The sequence below is a fragment of the Lontra canadensis genome, unplaced genomic scaffold (genome assembly GCF_010015895.1).
Source record: "Lontra canadensis isolate GAN:19392208 unplaced genomic scaffold, GSC_riverotter_1.0 scaffold17, whole genome shotgun sequence".
Lineage (NCBI taxonomy): Eukaryota > Metazoa > Chordata > Mammalia > Carnivora > Mustelidae > Lontra > Lontra canadensis.
In genome coordinates this window covers 1,481,953-1,505,931 of record NW_022631011.1, presented here as the reverse complement: position 1 = coordinate 1,505,931, position 23,979 = coordinate 1,481,953, and the positions used below count along the sequence as shown (strand labels likewise).

Here is a 23,979-nt window from a genome sequence, read left to right as displayed (position 1 = left end):
CACAGCCAATATTGTTGGTTTAAATCAATAGGGACGATTTCATTTTGTTGTCACCTTGCATTATATTGTCTTGTCTGGTTTGGTCTGTGCTGGGGGTCTGCAGAGAAATGGCACATACAGCGATGTTCCATGTGGCTGGCGGGATGTACCAAGTGACAGAAGGGGCTTTGACCTGGCCTGGGCTTGCTGGGTGAGTCGGGAACTCCTCTGGGCCTTCTGTGCTTCTGTTCTCCAGTACCCATCAGTGCTGCTCCAAGCAAGCACACCCAGAACTCTGGCAGGATTTATTGTATCTGCTGTTTTTTCTCTAAGAGAACAATGGCACACAGTGCAGCCTGAAAGGGACTCAATTATGTCCCAGCTCCAAATTCCTACGTTGAAGCCCTAACCCCCAGTGTGATGGCATTTGGATGGGATCTGGGAGGTGAGTAGGTTTAGATGAGGTCTAGGGTGGGGCCCCTTGATGGGAATAGTGCCCTTATAAGAAGAGGAAGAGACACCTGCGTTTTCCCTTTCTCTCTCTCTCTCGCTCTCACTCTGTCTGCTGCAGTGACACAGCAAGCCAGGAAGGGAGGCCTCCTCAGGACCTAGCCAGGCTGGTACTCTGACTTCCCATGTCCAGCCTCCCAAATGGTGAGAAACGGGTGTCTGCTATTTGAGGCACCCAGTCTGTGGTCTTTTGGTGCTGCAGCCTGAGCAGGTTAAAACAGAAGCTTGGAAGTCAGAACACTTTCCTGGCGGATTCCCAAAGGGGAAGCTTGGTCAGAGGGAGCCAATCCCAGGATGTCTGCCTGCTGCAGGGGGGTTGGGGGACATAGGCCCCCGTGGCTCTGAGAAGTTTGGGCTTCTGGAAGCTGGAGCCTACAGGCCGAGCCTACACCTGGCTGCTGCTTCTGTCTGATGCACTCACTGGGAAGGCATGGCCATGGGCAGGTCACCAGGAAGGCATGGCCAGGGGAAGGGCCTGTGCCAGGAGGGGTGGGCCACAGTTCTTGGCAGGGGCCCAGCAAGCAGGCGGCCCTGTGAGTTGTGCACCTCGCCTGTCACTCACTCCCCAGGCCTAGGCTCCCGGAGGCAAGCACTGCCCCCAGCGGAACCTCTTTCCTCCCCTCCTGGTGCCTCCTCACTGTCCTTTCTGCCTTCCAGGGCCTCCGGGCTCTTTCTGGCATCCAGTGTGGTAACTAAGTGGTTTTAATTAGAAAAACTGATGGCTGTGGACTGTTACCCAGGTAACTAAAACCCTTAATCCTCCAGAAATGCCCGAGTCTCCAGAAGGCCCTGGAGGGTGGGGGTAGGGGGACGCAAAAGCTCCTTATCCAGAGTCCTCAGAGGCAGGTGGGCCATGGGGTGACTCCAGCTGGTCTCTGGTTCCCACTCTGCCCACTGGGAGGGCAGAAGCAGCCAGCTTCAAAGCTGTATTTCTCTGTCATTGCTCAGGGAGGGGAGGGGAGGGGAGGGGACGGGAAGAGCCTGCTGTCTGGCGTTGTGTAGCTCACTCGGGGTTTTTCTAAGGAAGCATCCCTGGATTAAAAGGCTGGAGTAGCCGAGCTCATCTGCTCTAGTCCCTGTCTCTAAGCCTATGGCTCAGAAAGCTCCAGAACAGTACAGCTGCCTCCGCCCTTCCTGCCTTGCAAGTTTCCTGAACGAGGTGGCCTTGCAGGGGACAGCGCCCCGGGGTCTGGTGTCTTGCCTCTGCTCTAGCCCCTGTCCATCCCTGCAGAGTGAGCAGCACTTTGGGGGGGGGAGGGGCAGAGGCACAGTACATACACATTGCCGTACTCCATCTCCGTGATGGTGATGGTCTTGACATGCCAGACCAGCTCTCTCTTGGGGATGAACCGGTCCTCCCTGGCGAGGTGGCCCACGCAGAGGGAGGCAATGTCCCCCAAGAAGATGCTGTCAAACTCAAATGTGTCTGTGGTCCCCCTGCAAGACACAAAGATAGGCCCGTAAGAGCTGCCCGTATCCACTGAAGGAGGTGAGCATTTATTGAGCGCCTATTGCATTCCAGGCACTGGTCTGAGGAGCAGGGATGGAATGGCAACCACAGCCTGATGTCAGGCTTACGTTCTTTCAGGGGTTTGGTCTAGTTTGGGAACAAGACAACCACAGTCATTAAAAACCCCTGCCTGGTCGCAGCGCCAGGGGGTGGGACCGTCATGAAGCAGATGGAACCAGAAGGGGGAGGCCCTGGGCCCTGGGTGTTGAGCTGGGGAGAGTGTTGGGGTTCAGAGAGCAGAGCCATGGGAGGATGGGAAGAGGCCCCCAAGGGGGAACTAACTGGGGACTGCGGGAAGGAGGCACAGTCTTCACTTGGGGGGTAGTACTGGCTTGGCTGAAGCTGGGGTTCAGCTGGGGAAGTGGCAAGGGGAGAGGCAGGGTGTGGCCATCTGTGGCAGTCCAGAGTGCCAGTCTAAGGAGCTCAGACTTCGTCCTGATGCACAGGGAGTTCGAATGAGAGCTATAGTGGGTCACAGGCGGGGGAGACTTCTGTAAGCACTTCTGGAGGGGGCGGGGAGAGGAAGGGGGCATCTGGGCGGTTCAGAGGCGGCTCTGCTGTGGAGGAGGGGAGATTGTCCCGGAGTGCCTGCCAACCAGAAATGGCGAGAAGCAGTGCCTTTACCCGAAACTCCAGGCTGATTTCCCTACAGAGCATCTTAGAGGCTCTGTCCTCCCTTCCTCCCTCCAAGTAGAACTCAATTCTATGCTGGCTCACGTGATGACTCTCTTGCAATCTCATGGTTGAATGTTCTCTTTTTCAATGAGGCCATGAGCACCCGGTCTGCACGGACGTGGAGGAGGTCTGCCGTGCTCCCCGGTCCTACTGCCACGAGGCCTCTCTTTAATTAGCTAATTACTAATTTTTGCCGTAGCTTTCTATTAACTTTTAAAAAACTGAAATATATTTGACATAAGACTGTATAAACTTAAGGGGTACGTGTTAATTTTATACAGTTTTATATTACAGCGTGACTGCCATTGTAGCGATAATTAGTACCTCTAGCACATTACAGAATTAGTCTTTCTTTTTAATGGTTGACATAATTAAATTCTCATCTTGTAGCCTCTCTTGGAGTGGCAATCCCCTCCTTTCCCTTTTATAAGGGAAACTCCTCGGTCCTGACGAGTTTGCACAGGGCTGGCACACAGTAGGTGATCGGTAAGTGCAGTGTAGGCCCATTTGTATACTTACGGCGCCCACCAAGGGGATTGATTTTGGGGGTCCCTCTCTTACCCACCCCACCCACCATCACTCCCTTGTGGGAACCCCTCTTCCTACTTCCTAAAGGCCCGTTGTCGGGAAGAATTTTCCACAAGAAACTCTTTGGATCGGTTCTTCCGGCCTTCGAGGATGAGCCAGACGTTCTCCCTGGTTTCACCTCCGTTGCCTGTTTCTATGACGATCTCGTAGGCTGCGGTGAAGAAGGTGGGAGAGGGTCAGCTACAGGAAGCACCCCCTGCCCGTGGCTTCTAGGTCCACCCTCTGATCTTAGACCACAGCCGGGGGCAGGATGGGGTCTCTGCAAAGAGGTACTACCAGGAGAGCCTGCCCCCCGCCCACCCCTGGGCTACTGTTAGAACCTCTTCCAGTTAGAGAACAACAGCTTTGCCCTGCTGGGAGGGAAGCCCCAGGAAGCAGTGGGGGAAGATGAGTTTGGTTCTCAGGGATGGACAGCCCCCGAGATGTAAAATGGAGATCATGTGCAGAGAGAGGAGGAGAGAAGAAAGGGACAGGGAAGAGTGGGCAGGCCAGAATCCAGGAGAGCTTTGAAGTTTGTACACAAGCTGCAGGTCCTGCCCGGTTTCAGTTCTCACTCCCGGTGCCCTCCTCCCCTGCACTGCCCTCAAGCACGTCTGCATTCACTCAGCAATGTTTGTTATGTGGCTGCCAAGTGTCAGGATGCAGCTAGATTCTGGGAGACACTGGAACTGCCTCTATAGCCCCAGACACACACTGACTACCATAGCCCCCAGACGGAGTGTGCTACCCTTGCAACCCTGCAGCAAAGGGCTGAGGGAGCTCAGGGTGAGACGAAAAATCAGCTGCCCATTAACTCTCCAACACCATCTTCTCGTATTTTCTCCCTTGCTCCCTCCATGCACTCTGCCTCCGTGCTGTCCCTGGAGCCCTGGGAGGTGCCCTTGTTCCCTGCACAGCAGTGCTGCCCCCCCCAACCCCTCGTTCTCTTCACTCCCACTCGCTAGGCTCAGCCTTCATTTCGTCCTTGCTCATGAAGTCTGCCCCAGCCCCTCAATTAAGATTGCAACCCTGTGCACCCAGCACTCCTGGCCTGCCTTCAGGGGCTCCACATTTTTCTCTTCTTTTTATCACCTGTTACCTAGGAACATGCTATGTAGTTTGCTTATGACTTTACTGTTCATTGTACTCCCCATCCCATCTGAATGTAAGCTCCATGAAGGCAGGGGGAGGTCTTTGTTTCACTTACTGATAGATCCCAAGTGCCCAGAACAGCGCCGGGCACACAGGCGCTCCATACATATTCGAGCAAATGAATGAATGATGCCGCCACAGGAAGCCTCAGGAAGGAGGTAGCATTTGAACCTGAGCTCAAAGAAGAGTGATGATGACCGTCGGCAGGAAATGAAAGGAAGTTCTAGGCAGAGGGAGGAGCACAAGCAAAGACTGAGGAGGTGAGGAGGGCTCGGAGTTCACGTGAGCCCGCAATCCCTCCCCAGGGACCAGGCCAGAGATGGAGCTTTCCAGAGTGTCCCTTGTGCATGTGGCTCTTGGAGCAGTAAAGGAATCAGAAGGTTTGGGATTCTGGATGCAAAGGACAGCTGTTTCTGCACCTTTCTCCCAGAGATGGGATATAGACAATGGAGACAAGGCATGGCTGTGCCTACAGCTCGGTGTAATGTTAGCCCTTTTGCCCTTGTGACTTCTCTCAAGGAGAGTATCTGCTGTTGAGATGAGGGAAATGAATCTAGACAAAGAGGCAGGTAGCCAATGATAGAGGAGGAGAGCCACAGAGAGCACATAACTCCTGAAAAAGACGAGGCTCTGTGGGTCCGTACAAATCTCAGCCCAGGACACTGAGGACCTATGATGGCTGAGCCATTGTCAGCTCCCACTGCCATTCTGCTTTCCTCACAGAGGGTGGGCTGAGTTCTGCAAACCTAACACCTGGGAGTTGCAAGTGAATCCTGGGCTTTGTTGAGGAAATGGTTTGTTGGCCCCTGGGGAGGAGGCAGGAGCTCTAGGAACCTAGAGGCTCACTAAGTGAACTCAAGTCAGAGATTCCAGAACTAATGCGGATGGAGTGCAAATGGGCCATAATCCTTTTCCGTTGGTCCTGAGGGTAAGGAAGCCAAGTAAGGTGTGTCAGCAAGGACATTTAGAGAAATTGGGAACAAATGTTGCCAATGCATCTGTGGTCTTTTGAGAGGAAGATCAGTGAACATAGTTCACCCTGTCCTCTTTCCCGGTATTTCATCAATGGCTTGATAAAAATGTGGAAGGCGTGCCTCTCAAATTTGTATATATGTGGCTGGGGGGAAATGGACAGAGGAGCACCAGGGACCTGAAGGAATGGGGCAGGTGGGAATGGTGAACCCAGGCTAGTGGGGATCAGTGTAAAGCCACCCTCGAGGCCAGCACACCCACAGCGCAAGCCCGGCTGGAGAGAGGAGCACAGCAGCTCTGGCATGAGTCACCAGCATAAAGGGGGCACAAGCAAAGCCACCATGGGCTCTGGGGGGCATGAGTGGAGTTCAAGTGGCAGGACAGGAGAGGGGAGAGCAACCACCCTTGAAATCTTCCTCTTGGGCATGGCATCTGCAGAGGAAGATGAGCAAGGAATTCAGGCTGTCCTGTCATGTGAGAGGTGCTGAATAAATAGGGGTTGTCCTGAGGCAGAACCGCAGGGGCACACGATGCTGGGACAGTGGGCTTCTGGAACGCACTGTTCCAGATCACCTTTCCCACCTCACAGTGCCAGGAGGCCTCCTGCTTTGTGGTTCAGATGGCCAGTCAGATTCTTCCCTTTGGAGACACCGTCTTCTCTTCCGCTGAAAATGTTAAGTACAGAGCTATGGGGTTGGGACTACCAGAGACCAACTTCCCACAGTGTAGACAAAGAAGCAGAGCTGAGAGGAAGTTGAGACAGAGATGTCCTGAAGTGACTGGCGCCTCTGGAGAGAACCAAGTCAAAGACAGCTCCACCTGAGACTTCCAAGTTCTGGGAAACAACACATTTCCTCTTTGCTGGAGCCTCAATGTGGGTTCAGGCCCAGACAACCAAGAGTCCTGACCACTCCTGAAATGTTCTGTTTGACTCCACTGGGACTCCCAAAGAATGGGAACTTCGAGAACTTGAGTACGAAGATGGATTTTCTGACAGAGCTGCCTGGTGAAGCAGGGAGTCCTCCGTCCCTGGGGAGCTGGTCATCAAGCTGGACTATTTCTGGCCTGGAAACTTGGTAGATAAGGCTCAAAGAGCAGCCCTAGGAGGCGTCAAGGGAGGGAGAACAGGAAGGGGAAGGGCTGTAAGAGGGGGCACCCTGCTCCTGCTGGAGGATGTCCCAGTGAGGGAGATCCTCCCAGGGTTGTGTGTGTGTGTGTGTGCGTGTGTGCGTGAGTGTGTGTACGTGTGTATGTGTATGTGTGTGCCTGCTTGTGCACACACGAACTTATAATACTACTGCTCAGCCCTTACTCCGGATTAATTGCAACAGAATCTGGGATTGGGACCCAGACGTCATTGTTATTTAAAAGTTGCCCATGGCTTTCAGCTTTGCTGCACGCTGGAATCATCTGCAGAGGCAGGTGCTTGCAGAGGGCTGGGAGCAGCTCTGGAACCACTAACAAGTCAGAGGTAAAGGCAGAGAAGAGGGGCTGAGCCAGGCGGAGCAACTGACCCATCTGGAGACCAGCCAAGCCCAGTAAAGACGAGAGAGCCTGCAGCAGAGCAGTGAGCCCTGGTCTAGGAATCAGGTCACCTGGGTCCTACCAGCTGTGAATGGGCCTTAGATGTGTCGCTTCACCTCTCCGGGTTTTGTTTTCTTTACTGCCGGTATAGAGGTGAGAATTTACACCCGATCCAGCTCAGGGGGTGGGAGTAGAGCTGTGAAGGCCTAACGAGAACAGAGGTGTAGAGTGCTTCCCACATATGAGGCTCTGTTCGCGCATTGCGAGGGTGTTGGTTCTCACAAGCAGGGTACCTGGAAGCGCCCCGAGGCCACAAACACCGAGAATGAGTGCCACTAGGCAGGGTCTTGGTTTCACCCACTGGTGTGTCCCAGACCTCAGCAGGGGCTGTGGCACTTGGGAGGCGCTTGGCAAATGTCCGCCAAGTGGCTGAGTGAAGGTAGCTGAGGACTGGGATGTTTGGCTCCAGCTGTGCCCGAGGCTCTCCCCAGTGTGACCCTCCATCTGAGGACACAGGTATGGTCATCTGTCCCCCTGCCATCACCTTGAGGGCACCAGGCTGCCATCCATGGCCTCTAAGGAAAGACAGATCACCCAGGATAGCTCCTGGGCTGCGTGCCCCTGCTGTCCAATCTCCAGTCTGTAACATCCTTCCAGAACTAACCCAAGGGCTGCTCCCCTCGGCCATCTCCCTGCAAACCTAACCCCCGAAGGTCTTAGCAGCTGCTTGGCAGGAAATCTTCGAAGGAGGCTCGGTGATTATACTCTGAGCCACACAAATCTCTCCTCCCCTGGATGCCAATAGCCTGGAGGAGCCTCTGTGGCTCCTCTTGACATGTGTGGAAGGGGTTTAAGGCTTCCTATTGCATAAGGGGCTGACGCTTCTCCCTCTAACAAGATATGAGGCTCTAAGAGAAAGGAACGCCGCTTCTGTTCACTGAGCAGTAACTGCACACTTATTGTCCCAAAGCCTGTAGAACTGCAGAAGGCTACAAACATGAGTGGCCCTGTCCCTGACCTCTGGAAGCTTCTAGCTGTATAGGGACACTAACCATGTGTAAAAGCTGATACAAATAAACTGGAGGTCACAGAGCGGTGTGCACCACTCACGCATCAGTCACGAAGCTGGGCAACCCGTGATTCCTCTATAAGTGTGGGGTCTAACCTCTGAATCAGGGAGGAATCCTTGCACCATAAACCTGCCAAGGGGTGCTTGGCCCCTCCTTTGGATGTTCCCTGGGACACAGTGCTCACCATCTCTTGGATGTTAAGGTTAAGGTCACGATTGGGTAGTTTGGATGGTGTGGCCAACATGAATGGGTGGCTTTCTACCAGAGAGCCATGCTTCCCTTCCATGGTGTACAGTTTTTCCCCTGGAGGGGCTGTCCAGCCAGGGACTACATTTCCCAGGTGCCCTTGCATCTGGGTAGAACCAAATGGTTAGTTCTCACCAACAGAAAGTGAGTCAATTTGTTAAGAAGGTAGGGAAGCATGCCTTCTCCATGCTCTTTTTCCTTTTGCAAGAACTATGGGAGCCCTGTGTTGAAAACATCAGAGACACAGATCAAAAGACCTTGGGTCCCTGAATCACAGTGTGGAAGGTCTCCTGCCAATAACCACACTGGACGGTTTATTACATGAGTAGGAAATACATTTTGGTTTGTTAAGCCATTGAGATTTGGGGGTTCACCTCTTACTGCAGTTAGCATTACCCTGAAAACTGAGGTTAAAAAAAATCCTTTCTTTACACTGGGCTCTGCCTTTGATAAGACTTCTTTGAATCGGCTGAACCCAGACTACAGGCATCTGTAGTAAAGGAACAACTCCCTAGTCCTGGGATGGCCATCCACTTGGGGGGATCAACTACTTTTCCCTTTAAATATCCCCTGCAGATCTAAGAAAGAGGCTGCAGGAGAGGCTGGCTCCTCCTACACATTCTGTTTCCAGAAGTCTTGATTTGTCAGCTGTTGCCACAGGCCCCGTTGTATGGAGCCCATGACACAAAAATAAACCAGAGACAGAGCTTCCCACTCAAGTGCCCAGCCCAGCCCTCAGGGCAGGGTGAGCTTGTCCCCTGTGGTTTTCTGGTTACCTAATTAGTCCCTGTGATTGGGGCCAAGATCTGGGACCAACGTCTTGGCTGTTCCAAGTTCGCCAAGGAATATTTAGGGTATTTATTTATGGACCTTCCCAAAATTCTTTCCTTCATAGGACCTCTGAGTCCCCTCCAGCTGTAACAGTCTCTACTTCAGATTTACCGACACCCTTCCCCACCCCCTCCTGAGCCACCTCCCATCTAACACTGAAGACTCAGCCCACGAGTCACACCTGCCCCCCACGTACTGGTCTCCTCCAGCTCATCACGGATCTCATTGTTGGCACAGGCAAAGTCACGGAGCGTCTGCCTGTCTCCCTCACTCCTGGAGAGCCAGCAGTCACACTGGAAGCGGAAGGTCTCATCACGCGAGTTGTCCTTCACGTCGATGTAGCTCAGGTGCCAGCCAGGAAAGATCCCTGTGGAAAAGACTTCGTGGGGACCGGGAGCTGAACATGCTGTCTCGCTTTCAGCTGTCTGCTGCCCCCTGCTCACTGGCCGTGAGGCCCCACATGAGTTCTCTGTCCTCTATTGGCCTGGCTTTCCTTGTTGAGGAAATGAGGACATGGGCTAGATGGTCTCTGAGAGCTCCTCTAGCCCAGGGCGGGTAATGCTCTTTGCAAAATCCTTAGTCTGGGGTTCATGAGCCCTTAGAGGATCTGTGTTTGTGAATGAAGCAGTCTAGGGGCTGGGAGAAATTGTGCTGTGATTACACGTTTCACCAGGGAGAGGGCTCATAACTTCCACCAGGTTCACAATGGGGGCCACTGACCTCTGGGGAGTTCACACAGCTGAAGGACAAATCCCATTACTTCCCGACACCAGTATGCACCTGACTCAGGCCGGTTATCCTTCCAGAATTAGTTCTGGCATCACCTCCTCCGGGAAGCCTTCCCTAGTGTCCCCTGATTGCCCAGTAGGCCTACACCTGCCTTGGCCACACGCTGACCTCCCCATGTCATCATTGTTTATGTGTCTCCTCCCCTGACCATGAGCTTTTGGGGGACAGGGAACTGGTCTTATTTGTTTTTGTTTCCCTAATGCCTTGCCTATTGTCCATCATGTAGTAGCTGCTCCATGAATGTGGGCCGTGTCTGTTATGACTTTGAGGACCTTGGCTGTTCAGCAGTCATAGAAGGGATTTGGAGCTGCTGCTTCTGATCAGGGTATATGTTAAACTAGAAAGGTCTCAGCCTAATACTGAACATACAGTTACTTCTGCTGTAACTGGCAGGGCTTCTTTCAGAAGTGCTCCTCCCAAATCACAGCTATCAAGCATAAATCTCTGCATTTGCTGTGGCAGCTTTGTCTTATTTGTACCTCGCACTGGTGCAGTTATTCTCCGAGAACTCGGAAAGCCAAAGCACCCATAGCACGTGGGGGAAATCCTGTTGTGTGACAGGTTACGGGGTGGTACCAGCTGCTCATTAATTGTCCACAAGGCAACCTCGCAAGGAAGGCACATATATGCTCAAGTCTCATGTCTTGCCCTCCCATGTCACCTGGGCCTGTCCCCACGAAAAAGCCATTCTCTAGGATTGGACACTGCCTCCAGCAATACCTGTAGATCCTGCTGCTGGCCTCAAGGCTTATAAGCACAAAGACACACAAAGATGGACACACACTTCTATCCCTCGGCTTTCCGGGGATGGCGGGGGGAGGGGGCAGTGGATGTGGAGACTCCCGGGCTGGGCATACACACCAGCAGTCCTAGGATAGCTTAATTCTGGGTTTAAAAGTCTCTTCATATATATTTTTTTAAACATAGATCTGTACTGAAGTAAAAACCCATGAGTCCTGAAATAATTATGTTAAAATTTAAAATACTTCTGTTGAGTTAAACGGTGGTAAGTAATTTTATCAATAAACTTAAAAAAAACGCAACAATATTTTTACTTTTCCACATTGGGGCCAGTTCTGACTGTAAGGTTATAAACCGGCTGCTTTCTGAGATGATAACATCATGAAACTGATTCAACCGCTTAATAATCCCTGGTGTGTTCAGTCTGGAAATGATGCACAGGAGACCCATTGGAGCAGTCCTTACAGACCTCCAGAGTGGAACAGAGAAAGGGAGAGGCAAGTAAAAAGGAAGGCAGAGAAAGAGAAGCCAAATGTTGGTGCCCTTGGAAGGTGTATGTGTGTGTGTGAAGGAGAGAGCAAGAGAGAGAGCGGGAGAGAAGGAGATTCTGTTCTCCAGACCTTACCCAAATCAATTACAATAGAGCCTCTGGGGTAGAAGCCGGGCGTCAGTGGTCTTTACAGCTGCCCAGCAATTTCAATGTAGAGCTAAGGCTGAGAACTAGGACCTGCACTGCAATCACCTGCCCCCCCCCCCTCCTGGAGAGTCTGATTGAGTGCATTTGTAATGAGGTCCAAGAATTTCCATCTCTAACTAGTTCCTTGGTTATGCTGATGCTGGGAGTACCAGAGTCACACCTTGAGAATCACTGGCTTAATGATCTCTCCCGACTCCAGGATGACGGTGTTTCAATGGCTTCATGACAAAACAGTCGGTGGGAATTAATGGGAGTTATCAGTGTGTGACTGTGTGTGTATGGGTGAGTGTTAGTGGAGAGGGATGGCATTAATTGGAGAGGTGGGTCATCGCAAGATCACGTCGGCTGCTGGAATACACTCTTCACCGTGCTTCAGAGCCCAAGTAGATTTCACTCCTGAATTACTTCTTGGACTCCAGGCAGGGTGGTGACAGTGAGCGGAGGGGAAGGGTGGATTCTGGGCTGGCTTTAACTTTATCCACAGACAATTCAGTGCTCTATTGCAGCAGTGAAAGCAACCGGAGATGGAAGAGAAGGAATGTGTCTGGCCTGGGTTGCCCTGGTGCTTGGTTGCTTCTCTTCCCAGCCTTCCCCCCTGTCCCCTGTCCTCTGAAAGCATGGCCTTGTCTCACCCATCTCCAATTCTCTTTTCAAGTAGGAGTTCTTAAAAAACAAACAAAAGCCCTCCTTCCATGATAAATAGCAGGCTAACCCCAACTCCTTTAAGATGAAAGAAACTTGTCTTCAGATCTTTTCTCATTGTTGATTTAGTTGCCTTGTTTTGGGTATGTTCAATGTGATTGACAGGGACCCTACCACCATGAAGTCTACTAAGAACCTATCAGACATGCAGCTGGAAACAAGCAGCTTTGGGGGCTGATGTCACGTGGTTGGCTTTTGCTGGTGAAGACGAATCCGCAGTAACAGCTTGGCTAATGGTGTGGCCAGCACTAGCCTGATGGTGGAGACCCTCCTGACCCTGTAGAACAACAAGGAGCCATCTGAAAGCCACCATTAGAGAGTCCATTTCTTTACAGTCTCCTCTTCTAAAAAGTTTATTTGAGAGAGAGGGAAAGGGATAATGATTGTGCAAGAGAGAGCATGAACAGGGGAAGGGGCAAGAGAAAGGGAAAAGCAGGTTCCTCACTGAGCAAGGAGCCTGATGCGGGACTTGAGGCCAGGACCCTGGAATCATGACCTGAGCTGAAGGCAGATGCTTAACTGACTGAGCCACCCAGGTGCCCCAAAGTCCCCTCTTTTAAAGTCTTACTTTTTAAATTTTTTACACAATGATAGTAACCCCCCACTGCTGGACACCTTTTAACTCACAGCCAATCCATATCAGAGCATATCTGCCCCATCCTCTTCCATAGTTGTATGGTTTTCCTTTCCATGCACACACCAGAAATCAAATACACACACACTACCTTGTGGACACATAGTTGTTCTCCAGAATTTCACTTGAATTTTACAGAATTTACAATATTGATGCTGTAGTTCTTATCCTTTCACATATATCATAGTGATCTTTTTAAATCATAGATTAAATTTTGTGGTAAAAAGGTTCTTCATGGGGCACCTTGGTGGCTCAGTCAGTTAAGCGTCTGCCTTCAGGTCAGGTCATGATCCCAGAGTCCCAGGATCAAGCCCTGCATTGGGCTCCCTGCTCAGCTGGGAGTCTGCTTCTCCCTCTCCCTCTGCTTCTCCCCACAGTAGTTCTCTCTCTCTTGCTCAGTCCTTCCCAAATAAATAGACAAAAATCTTTAAGAAAATAACTAAAATCTTTAAAAAAAGAAATCTTTAGAAAAAAGGTTTTTCATTTCCCCAGAGTTTTCATCAGAGAAAGCAAGCAAGCAAGATGAATTAGAAAATAAAAACAGTATGATATAATTTGTTCTGTATTATAAAAGCTATGGAGGTAACTGTAATTAAGAGGAAGAATAAATCATTCACCTTTATTTTCTTCTCTGGACAATATTTTCATGGTAATCATGGGAGCATTTTTTTAACAAAAGAATTACAGTTAATAAGTGGCGAAGAAAGGACAACTAGAAAATCAGCATTTGTAATCCTAATTGATCATCACTGGATGAAGTCATTAGATGAACAGTTATGGGCGGGGGAAGGGTGTCAGGGTAACCAGGCTGACAGTCCCTGGATCCACTATTTGGTGTGAACATCAGGAAGAGTAGGATTGCTGTGAGGTAATGGGAAGTACACAGTTGCATTTTAAAGAAAGTTGCCAAAGAAAGTTGAACCTGAATCCAAGCATGCCTTTAGAGCTGACTTCCAAATTGTAGGAAATACGGGGACTCGAGAGGCAAAGACACTACAGTAAACAGATAAACTGGTCCAGAATGTAGACATTCTATAGATCATTGGCCCAATCCCTTCCACAAGCAAATGACATGACGAAAGAAGTAGGCACGCTCTGCTTTTGAAGACACTGAAGGGAGATGGCAGCTATACACGGAGTGGAGACCTTGTTTGCTTCCAGGTTCAAGCAAACCCAAAAGTACAAAGGCATTTTTTACGTTAAGGAAATTGTCGTATGGAGTGGAAATCAGATGACACAAGGAAATCATTGTTAAGTGTGATAGTGGCATTGTGTTTCGCTTAAAAATGTCCATTTTGAAAAGTGAAACATACTAAATATGTTTGGGATGAAATAATATGAAGTAAGGGTTTGATTTTACATAATCTAACAACCAAAAAGAAATTAGGAAAGAAAAAGAAAAAGTGAGAAGGGGAAAGCAGGTATGACAACTCATAATTGTTGGATCTATGTGATGGTTATGCGGAGGTTCATTATACCATTTCCCTCACTTTTGTTCATCCTTAAAATTTTTCATAAAAATTACTGGATAAACAAAAAAGATGGAAAGATAGATTCAAAGAAAGAGATGACTGCCATGATATTAAGTTAACTAAACATTTGTAACTTATGAGGCATCACAACTTTTTTTGTGGAAGTCTCTCAAACGAAATATTTTTACCCTCATAAATTGCTATGCAAGGGAAGCATAATGTAGCTTGAATATTTTTAAACTAAATATGAAAAAATGTGGCATAGAGAGAGAGAGAGCTTAAGGACATATTTAGCTGTCTTGGCTTATATTAACATTTAAGCTTCCATCTATGGAGGAGAAAGTTACTATAAAGAGGAAGCTAGGCACAGAACCTGGACTTCCCTGTACCTCTCCTGACCCTACTATCCCAACCACCTGGGTTCACTGAGGATACAGACAGATCTCTTCCTTTCCCTGCTTTCAGATCCAAAGTCTGCCTGGAGGGGAGGAGACCCACTTCTCTGCCTACAAAGGAAAAAGGATAACGTCGGTGCCTGGGGTTTCTTTAACGTCAGGACCAAGGCAATCAGATAGTCTTGAGTTATCCAAGGGACGAGAATCAGGCTGTTTGAAGAGCTTGCCACTTAAACCACAGTAGTAGCAACAAACAGTACAGCCGGACAGTGAGGAGCTGTCCGTGGTGCTGGGCTGCTTCCCTTTTCTTTTGATAGTGAGGAGACACAAAATGATAGGCTATAAAGTTTTTGAATAGAAGAAAAATGCATCAAGAAAAATGAGAAACTCTAGGTATGTGCACAGTTAGTGTCGGGGACAATGTGGGAAAGCCAGTATTAGTGGATCTAGTCATGAACCTGGGATTCATGGCCAGGACTTAATTTTTGAAAATATTAAGGCATGGGGAAAAACTGATTCCATAGAGATGTGGGTTTCTTGTGACTGCGGCATGAAAAAAAAAATCAGGACTGAGTCTGAGAGAGTGAAATGTGGCTATAAATAAATTCCATTAAAACTATATTAAGTCCCTACTATAGTACAGGCAGTGTGATAGGCATTATGGGAAGAGCAATGAACAAGACAACGGTGTAGTTAGGAACTAAGCTTGATTTCTAAAATTTGTCTAGAAACACAGGACATTTCTAACTGATGGAAATGTCAAAATGGTGGAAACCAACAGTTTTTTGTTGCCTGCCACCTGGCGGTAGGAGGGTCAACATGCTGCTAGGGGGATGGTGGAAAGCTGAGGTTTGCTATCCCCCACCACCCCGATGTTGAGCAAGAGCTACCTTTGTTGTCATGCCAGACCCTCAGCTTGCAGAGGTGGCCCAGGCTCAGCATGTCAGGGAAGTTGAATGTGTCTATGTTGTTCTGCTCAAACTTGTTCCAGTTGGCTGACTGCTTCAGGGCCAGTGTCCCGCTGTCCCCATTCTCCCCGAAGATGATGACGAACACATTGGCATCGGTGCCTGCTCCTAGGAGGTATACAAAATACGGGTTCTGGGTGGTAGCCTCTTCAACACACAGTCCACTTGCTCTGGTTCCCATCCTGGCTTTCTTGGAGGAGCCATCAGTGCAGATGGGAAGTTTTGTGTTGATGAGGCCAGTGGGGAGGTTAGAAAGAGTTGGTTAGTTTTTTGAGACTCCTGGGTCTCCAATTCTATCCTTCATCTTATCTCTGTGTCTTCTAAATGATATTGGGCTAAAGGAGTCTGGTTAGCAAGTATGAGTGGTTTAATGCAAAAACTCATTTATTTCTGGGGAAATACACCTGTACTTAAAAGGTATGCCATGAAGACTGGCTTTGCAGGTTAGAAATCTAGGCTTCTTCCTGCACAACATGGATTCAGAATGAAATAGGAAAGCTCCTTATTCCCCAGATCTATCCCTGGTTGACAGTCCATACTAGAGCTTTGTATCACTTGCTTAAGCCAAATAGAGGTATTGACCCTAGTTAAAAAGAAAATGTTTCTCAAAGAGGTGACTCCATGAAGCTTTCCTGCCATAGACACCCTATGGTTATCAAGGGACTTATCAACTATTTTCTGAGAACACATCATGAGGGGATGTAGGGGTAGAAAACATGTGGACACTTGGAACTTTTAGCAAGAAGAGTGAAGGCTCCATTGTTAGGAGAAAGGAAGAAGAGAGGCACCAACAAACTTACCTGCTATATGGACCCACACTTACTCCTGAGATCCTACCATGAGAGCTTAGTTTCTTTGGCTAAATGCTTCTTTGTTGAAAATGTAAGCTATTAGGGCCTACAAGCTAACCCCTCACAAGACATTTATACTCACTGCAAATGAGTTTGTCACATTCCTTGTAACAGCTCCTGGAGAACAGTTTGATATAGAGAAGGGTAGGCGGGAGACATTGTTTCCACGATGGGAGTGTGTTCCCACTCAACCTCAGGCCTTTGCACAAACCAGCATTTTTGCTTGGAAGGTCCTTCAGCTGGTGTTCCATCTACCTCAGTGGCTTCTGTTTGTCTTTCTGCACTAGACTTTGGTATCTCTTCTGGGAAGCCCTCCACGACACTTGCTCCTGATTCCCAGCTAGATAAAGAACCTTCTTCTGGGTCCCCCAGCTCCTGTGCAGACCTCTGCCAGAGCTTAGTTCACTGCCATTGCTCCCCTAGAATGTCAGACTTAGTTCACTGTCATTGCTCCACTAGAATGTCGGACTCATAAGGGCCCAGGGTCATCTCTCCATCCTAAGACTCCAGACCAAACCTGGCACACAGAAGATGGTTGCCAAGCACATGTGTCAAGGAACCCAAGGGCATCTGAGATTCACAGCAGCGTGAAGACAGAGGGCCTCTGAGTCATGTTCCTGCACAGTTTTCCAAAGTGCTGACCATAGTGCCCAAACTGGTTCTCCCAGACCTCCTTGAGGGAGGAGGAGGAGAGCCAATTCAGTCACTGGGAAGTGACTGGACAGAAAGTGACACATGGTGGAAAGGACTTGCATTTGGAAGGTCAGCCAAAGAAAAGTGAGAGCCTGACCAGAGCCCAGGACTTGAGTCAGAATTTGAGGAAGGGCAAGTGCAGTGGGATGTGGGACTGGGAGATGGGACGGATGCCCTGACTCACCCAGGATGTCACTGGTCTTGACTGAGACAGTGTAGGAGGTCCACTCCATCATCTCTTCCCCATCAATGACAGCACACATCTCACACACGAGGGTCTTCTTGCCCTTCCGCTGGGACAGCCAGTCTCCATAGTAGAACATGGTCAGGTCTCCAGTATTCATGCACTTCAGGAGGATCTGGATGAGAGGAGCCAGTGTGGGAACCCTCCCTCACCTCCACCAGCTGTTCACCTGCGAACACAGGCCCCTTTCCCGAACCCCAAGAACCCACGATTCCAGACCCGAGATGAATTCTTCTGACCAAGATTCTCTGGGAAAAAGACCCTGCATTGTATGTCTTGCAGAGGGGCTGAAACCCCTTAGTTTGGGGATTTGGAAATGGGTAATGCATTCAAACCTGTTTCTGAGAGGTACCTTCATTGTGCACAAGAAATGTTTGTTGAATAAATGACAGAAAAAGGGACCAACCAAACCACTGTCAGCCATAAATACCTTTAGTTGGCCAAGTTGTCCTTGGTGTGGGCACCGTATTGTTGGCTCAAGAAAAATCCGCTAATGGCTGTAGTGGGGGAGTGGGAACCTCAGGGGATTCAGGATAGATAGCCTTTGGTGGCTGGGAGATTTGAGGACTGAATCGGAGAGAGCAGACCCCGAGATGGAAAAAGAGGCAGCTACCTAATGTGTGATCCTAGGGCACCAAAATCTCCCTTCCATCCTGCCCGAAGTGCCCAACATTAGACCCTCTGCTGTCCCAGTTCTTGCTGCTTCTCTCTCTATCCTCCCAATTGACCTCCTCCAAGAAGGAGGTGCTAAGTCTGTCCACATTATACTGACAGCACATACTGAACACAAACAACTAAAACTACATTCTCTGGTTAATTCAAGCCAAAGGGCTCACCGGATCACATAGGTCTGATTCATGTCATAACCCTCTAAAGTGACATTTGCTCTTTAACCAGGTCCACTGATAACCGAGAAGAGCGGGAAGAAGGATTGGGCTGTGGGTGGAAGGAAGACATCTACCCTCTCCAGGAACCACTCGGGCCGGCTGCCCAGGCCATCGATTCGGATCCGCATCTTGGTGAAAGGAGCAATGTCCAGGATCTCCATGATGAAAGTGTCATTCTGCTCCCGCTCAAATCTGGGGAAGAGAGGAGGGGCGTGATGTTGGATGCTGGCTAGAGTGAGGGGTGAGGCCTGAGAGAGGATGGAAAGGGAGGCTCCCAGTGACGCCCCAGCAGTCTGTCCCTTGCGCCCCAGATATGTTCCTAAAAGACTGGGTTAAGTGAGCTTGGCTGATAGCCATGGCCCTGAATCAGGCTCTGGATCCTAATCTCATTCTGCCAGCCACCTAGAGCAGTCCAGGCTTCTCTCTGGGACTTGGTTTCCTCATCCTTATTCTGGTGGAAATGACACTGGTCCTGCAATCTCACCAAACTGTCAGGAGGACCAAAAGAATGTGACATCAACTTAAAATGTAAAAGGAATGCCATATCTGCAAGGCTTCTGATGAGATTCTAGGAGTGACAGGGCTGCCATGAATGGTGGGGCAGCTTGTACACTGCTCAGCTTAGATGGTACCATTTACATTTTTCTGTACACAATCTGCAAAACTAAATGCAGTGGCCTGGGATTGGGTAATGATACCAATAACTATCAAATGGCAGGCACGTAGAGGTAACATTGCTTTTGGTGCTATTCCTATTTTTCTGCTGAATGACCTCATCCTCTCAGAGATGCTCTATCTTGCTTTCTTACTGCTCTTCCTACAGGGCTACATGTATAATGCACTCACTTTGTATCACTCACTTTGCTGATTGCTTGACTGATAACTGATTCCAGATAATGCTGCTGATAAGCCTTGGGGGTAATGCAAGCAGCACTGAAGATAGGAAGATAGGATGCCACTTGGCGACTGGGCTTCCTTGTATATAAGACATATATTTAAAAACAGAGGCCACAGCCGGAGGGGGTTGGGACGGAAAATGCTGCAAACCAAGAACTAGTCCTTTTCTCAGAGGCAGTGGAAGAGCAGAGGCCTAATCCCTTTTGATAACTTACTCATCTGTATTTTATGATTATTAGCAGCGAAAGCATTCTCCCGGAAGTCTGCTCTAAATCCCTCCTGCTCTAATTTAGGCCCTGCCTGTTGTTCTGGTCCTGTGGAAACTACAAAGGCGTGCTCACAAGTCCCCTTGTCGAGCTCGTAACACATACTGGAGATTCTCTCAAATAATCTTTCAACTAGTTGATTCCCCCAGGTGCATAATTTTGCAGATTTAAGGAACTTTAGAATTCTTTGCTTTGGAAAAAAAAAATAATGCTTTGTGTTCCTCTTCAATTTTCACTCTTTGAATTTAGCCAAGTATTCCCATTTTATGGAGATTTTATGGTGGGGCAGTATAAAAGGGAGAAAGAAATAAGCTTTTCTTCTAGAAGACTAAAGAGTGGATGGCTGCGCCCCCTCATCCTTTATTAGAGGCTAGACCCCAGTCCCACCTGGGTGGACCCCCTCTCCGCAGGGTAAAAGGCCCACATCCACAGTGGAAGCCCCTCTGGGGCCCTTCATCCCTCCACGACTCACTGGCCGCATGTTTCCAGCTGTCCCACTCCCTCAGATATCTCAGCTGACATGTAGGAGGGCTCTACTTCGAGAGGCCACCTGGGGAAAGACGGTCATCCTCCGATCCAGGTCTGCTTGCCTCTGGCTCAGGAAAGCAGAGTTGCCAAAGTGGTCCAGAGCCTGCCCTGCTCCTCTGCTCAGAGGGGCCTCTACTCAGCAGCAAAAGAGGTAGCGTTGGAGGAGGGGGGGCTGCGACCTTTGGCTGCCCCTCAGTCTTTTCCTGTTCTGGTTTCCTTCCCTTCCCTGACCCCCACCAAAGGCTGTCCTTGGGAAAGGGCCTATCATCCACTCATTCACTGGTCTCTGGGACTCAGAACAGCTGGAGAGCTAGCCAGGGCCCAAGCTTTCGTGCGGAAAAGCAGCTATTTGATGGAAGAATTTTAGACATTGCTAAGAAGCTAGGGAAGGTTTGTGGGTAGGGAGCCTGCAAAGGGCCTGGCTGGAAGACAGGGAGGAAAGGTATGGGGTCCAAAGCTGGCCTCTCCAGGACAGCTGCCTAAGCAGTCAGCCTTGGTGACACTAGAGGCATGGCTGGGGCTCTTGGGAATGGCAGGGGTCAGAGCCTTGGCTACAGCTTCAGGCTAGACCTAGCTCTAGCTGCTTCCAGGCTGCACTCTACACCAAGACCCATCTAGTTCATGCCCTGCCGCCTCCAGTGACGGGCCCCCTGTCAGCCTGGGGCAGCCCTTTCCCTCTCTGGATGGCTGGGGCCAACTCTTAATAATGTTTGGTTTACATGGAGCTGGGTCTCCCCTCACGGGTCCCAGCTCTGCCGCCAGAGCTAATGATTTCACTGTCAACAGCTCAGCCACACCCAGTGCTGTGCAACAGTCCCATGCAACTGGCCATCTGACCTCTATTCTCTAGGCCTCCATCAGTGGAACATTAGGCAGCAGTGAAAATGAGCACATCACAGCCATCCTCAGGGGCTCAGAGAAATCTGAAAATCCTCGTGTCGAGGAAAGAAATTAAACATGAAAGAATGCCCACAACAACTTGTCTCACTTACATAACACTGAAATCAAGACTCAGTGGAAGCTGGTTGTTCAGGGAGGCCAGCACAGGGTAGAGATAAAAGGATAAAGGAAAGCAAAAATCTATCTACCTTAAAAGCCAAGACAGTACTCACTTCTAGGATGGGGAGGTACAGGGAACTGGCAATGTTCTTGGGCTGGGGGATGGCTCATAGGTTTTGTTCTGTAAGTATTTACAATTTATGTACATATATATGTTATGCACGTTATACTTGTTTTATATATATATATATATGAACAGATGGCTAGGTACAAATAAATAGAACTATATTCTCTAATTGGCTGGTGCCAAAGAGGTATGAGGTTATTGAATTATATAAATCATAGAAGGACATCTAACCCCACCCATACATACTTCCTAATAAACATTAAAAAAATTGAATGTCCTTGAAACTGTTTACTATTCCTGATAAGACAGGGATTTCAGAGCCCTGCTCTGTGGGTCACAGCCCCTATGGTAGGCTGACAAACACTTCCTGCTAGGGTGACCCTTAATGCAGTCACAAGTGACTTTATAAGGAGGAGGCAAAGAGAGATTTGACACCTACATGAGGGAGGAAGCGATGGGGAGGATGGAGCAGGAAGAGGTTGCAAGACACTGGCCTTGAAGACTGGAGAGACGTGGCCACAAGCTAAGGAAGGCGGGCAGCCGCTAGAAATTGGGAGAGGCAAGGAATGGGTTCTCCCCCAGAACCTTTGAAAGGGGTGCGACTGGCCTTGATTTCTGCCAAGTGATACTGACTTCAGACTTCTGGCCCAGGGAAATGGGAGAGAATACATCCCTGTGGTTTGAAGCCACTAGATTTGCAGCAAATTTTTATCACAACCCCCAGGGGCATGGATGGAGCACACTGGGATGTGAAGGGGGCAGATGAGGCCAGACCACCTTGGGACCAGCATAGGGGGTATTCCAAGGATGCGTGAGAAGCAGGATGACCGTCTTAGTGGTGGCGTCTGTGTCCACGGGTGCAGACGTGCCTGGGGGGTAAAAGGCGAGCCAACAACCCCTGGCTCCTCAGATCTCTCCTCAGGAGCCATTAAGATAAGTGAACACAGCACATGTACCCATGAGATATCAGGGGGTGATGGGAGCTGAACCCACCGGCTGCATCCATATGCACAAGCATCCTGGCTGTGGTATGAAAGTAGACCAAAGGCAAAGAAACCTCAGATTCCAAATATCTGTCATCCCAACATGCCAGGATCAGGTCCTGTGCATGTTCTAATCTCCCAGCGCCCTCTTAAGTTGTGGCCTTCTGGCTGAAGACAATGTGTCAGGAGGGCTGACCCAGCAGTAGGAGCGGGGACTTTCCAACTGCCTCCCACAGGGGCCCTCAAAGGCAGCCTGCCTTCCTCTTCTGTCCCCTGAGACTTGCCTCCAAGCCCGACTGAGGGAAGGACTCAGCACACCCAACAACTACCCTGTCCTTGAAGTCCCCAAAGAGGCCCGCTTCCATTCCCAGAGCTTTAATGCTAACCAGGTAGTGGGAGTTCCAAGTGATAAAGATACAAGACTCACGAGCTTATCAAAGCCATGGCCACAGTCACTGGTCCAATAGTTCCCATCTGTTTCCTGAAATGACGTCTGGAACCCTACTGGGCTCTTCCCTCGGCTGGCATTCCCTTGGGCTCAGTTCCTCATCTTCTTTGCACTGGGGGCTCATGAAAGCCATGTGGCCATTCTGTTGGGCAGACCCACAGAACTCTGACTTCCCTTTGCTTCCAGACCAGGAATCTCTCAGGATATGAGGTCTCTACTGGGCCTGGGAATGATTCCTTACAGGCACTTACTTCCCTTTAAAAAGTCACATATCTTTGTCTAAAAATAGCACCTATCCCCACCAGATACCAGCTGACTCAATTTCCACCAATAGAGACTCATTCCTTGGTTTGTGCATTACCTTTTGAGGATGCCATCTCTTTGGATGCCACATTCAGTCACCAGCATCTCAGTGTGAATTAGTTTACAGAACTGTTTCCCCCAAAGTGTCAAGATAAGAAGTTGGGGGCTTCAGCTGGGGAATGGAGTAAGTGAACAGCTACTGACCTTGACCTCTGGGTCTAACATTTGACAACAGGGCAGCTGGAGCAGGCAAACTGTGTACGCAGGCATGGCTCTGCCTCCTATCTGGTCATGCACCGTCTCTTGGGAGGGAAGGATCTCCTTGCACAGCACCAAGCTGTGCACGTGTTATAAGCCCAGTGAGTTTTACTACCCAAGTCCCTGATCAAGACGCTGACACCCGAAGTAAGGCGCAGGTCGAACAGAGCCAGTTGCTGATGAAATCAAGCAAAATTTGGCTGGGGTAAGAGGGTCTGAGCTTGCAAACTAGAGGTGTTAAGGAACAGGAGCTCTCAGCACAAAGTAAGTCTTTATTCAGAAAAACAAAATCCTTACAATATGGATTGTGATAAGCACCTCAAATCACTTATAATATGGTTGTATTATAATGTGTCTCTCAAGCAAGACTTCCAGAATTTAAGTACTGCCAGAAAGGAGTCTATCTCCCCTACCAGCAACTACTTCTGTATATGTCTGTGAAATAAGGTATGATGTTGACATGGGGCAATCAATTAAAGAAAAAAGAAAACTCAACAGGACTTTGGGCTTGGGATGGAGGTTAGGGCCAGAGTGTAGAGAGCATGAGACTCCAGACAGATAGCGGCTAGGCCACATGAGACAACAGAGCCAGGCCCCACCACCTCCAGCAAGCCTCCCAGGCGACCAAACCATGGCCTGAGCCCTAGCAGGCCCACAGTAGTCAGGCCTGGGTTGCCCCGCTCTCCTGCTCAACATATCAGGGGCCAGGGATGGCCTGGGGGACAATGGCTGAACACAGAAAACCAGCACAAACCCAGGACTGAGTCAGGACTTCAGTGAAAGGGCAGACAGTAAAAGCTGTGGGGAGTTCACCTTTATCATCATTACTGATGACGTAAGGGGCAGCAGAACCTCATGCTGAAGGCGCTGGACCCCTGGATGCAGCTCCCAGTGCCATGTGACCTTCAATAGCATGACTTCACCTTGCTGTGTCTCAGTTTTTGTTTTTCAAAAAGGGGATGATAGAAATGGTCCTCAGAGAGCCGCAGGGAGAACTGTGCCAATGCGCTCACTGGGCTTAGGGAAATGCCAGGTCCATGGTAAGGTCACTCTGGTGTTCA

General features: G+C 49.6%; 1 protein-coding gene across 1 annotated transcript in view; it reads right to left on the bottom strand.

Annotated features, from left to right (window-relative positions):
• Window positions 1–23,979, bottom strand: part of LOXHD1 (lipoxygenase homology domains 1) — a 150,038-nt gene that overhangs the window by 4,101 nt on the left and 121,958 nt on the right. Inside the window, exons 34-39 of the mRNA XM_032859476.1 lie at window positions 18,184–18,301; window positions 17,163–17,337; window positions 15,357–15,542; window positions 9,233–9,403; window positions 3,281–3,413; window positions 1,768–1,926 (exon numbers count right to left, since the gene is read on the bottom strand). Of these exons, the coding sequence (XP_032715367.1) occupies window positions 1,768–1,926; window positions 3,281–3,413; window positions 9,233–9,403; window positions 15,357–15,542; window positions 17,163–17,337; window positions 18,184–18,301 (942 nt within the window). The remainder of the gene's footprint in view (window positions 1–1,767; window positions 1,927–3,280; window positions 3,414–9,232; window positions 9,404–15,356; window positions 15,543–17,162; window positions 17,338–18,183; window positions 18,302–23,979) is intronic.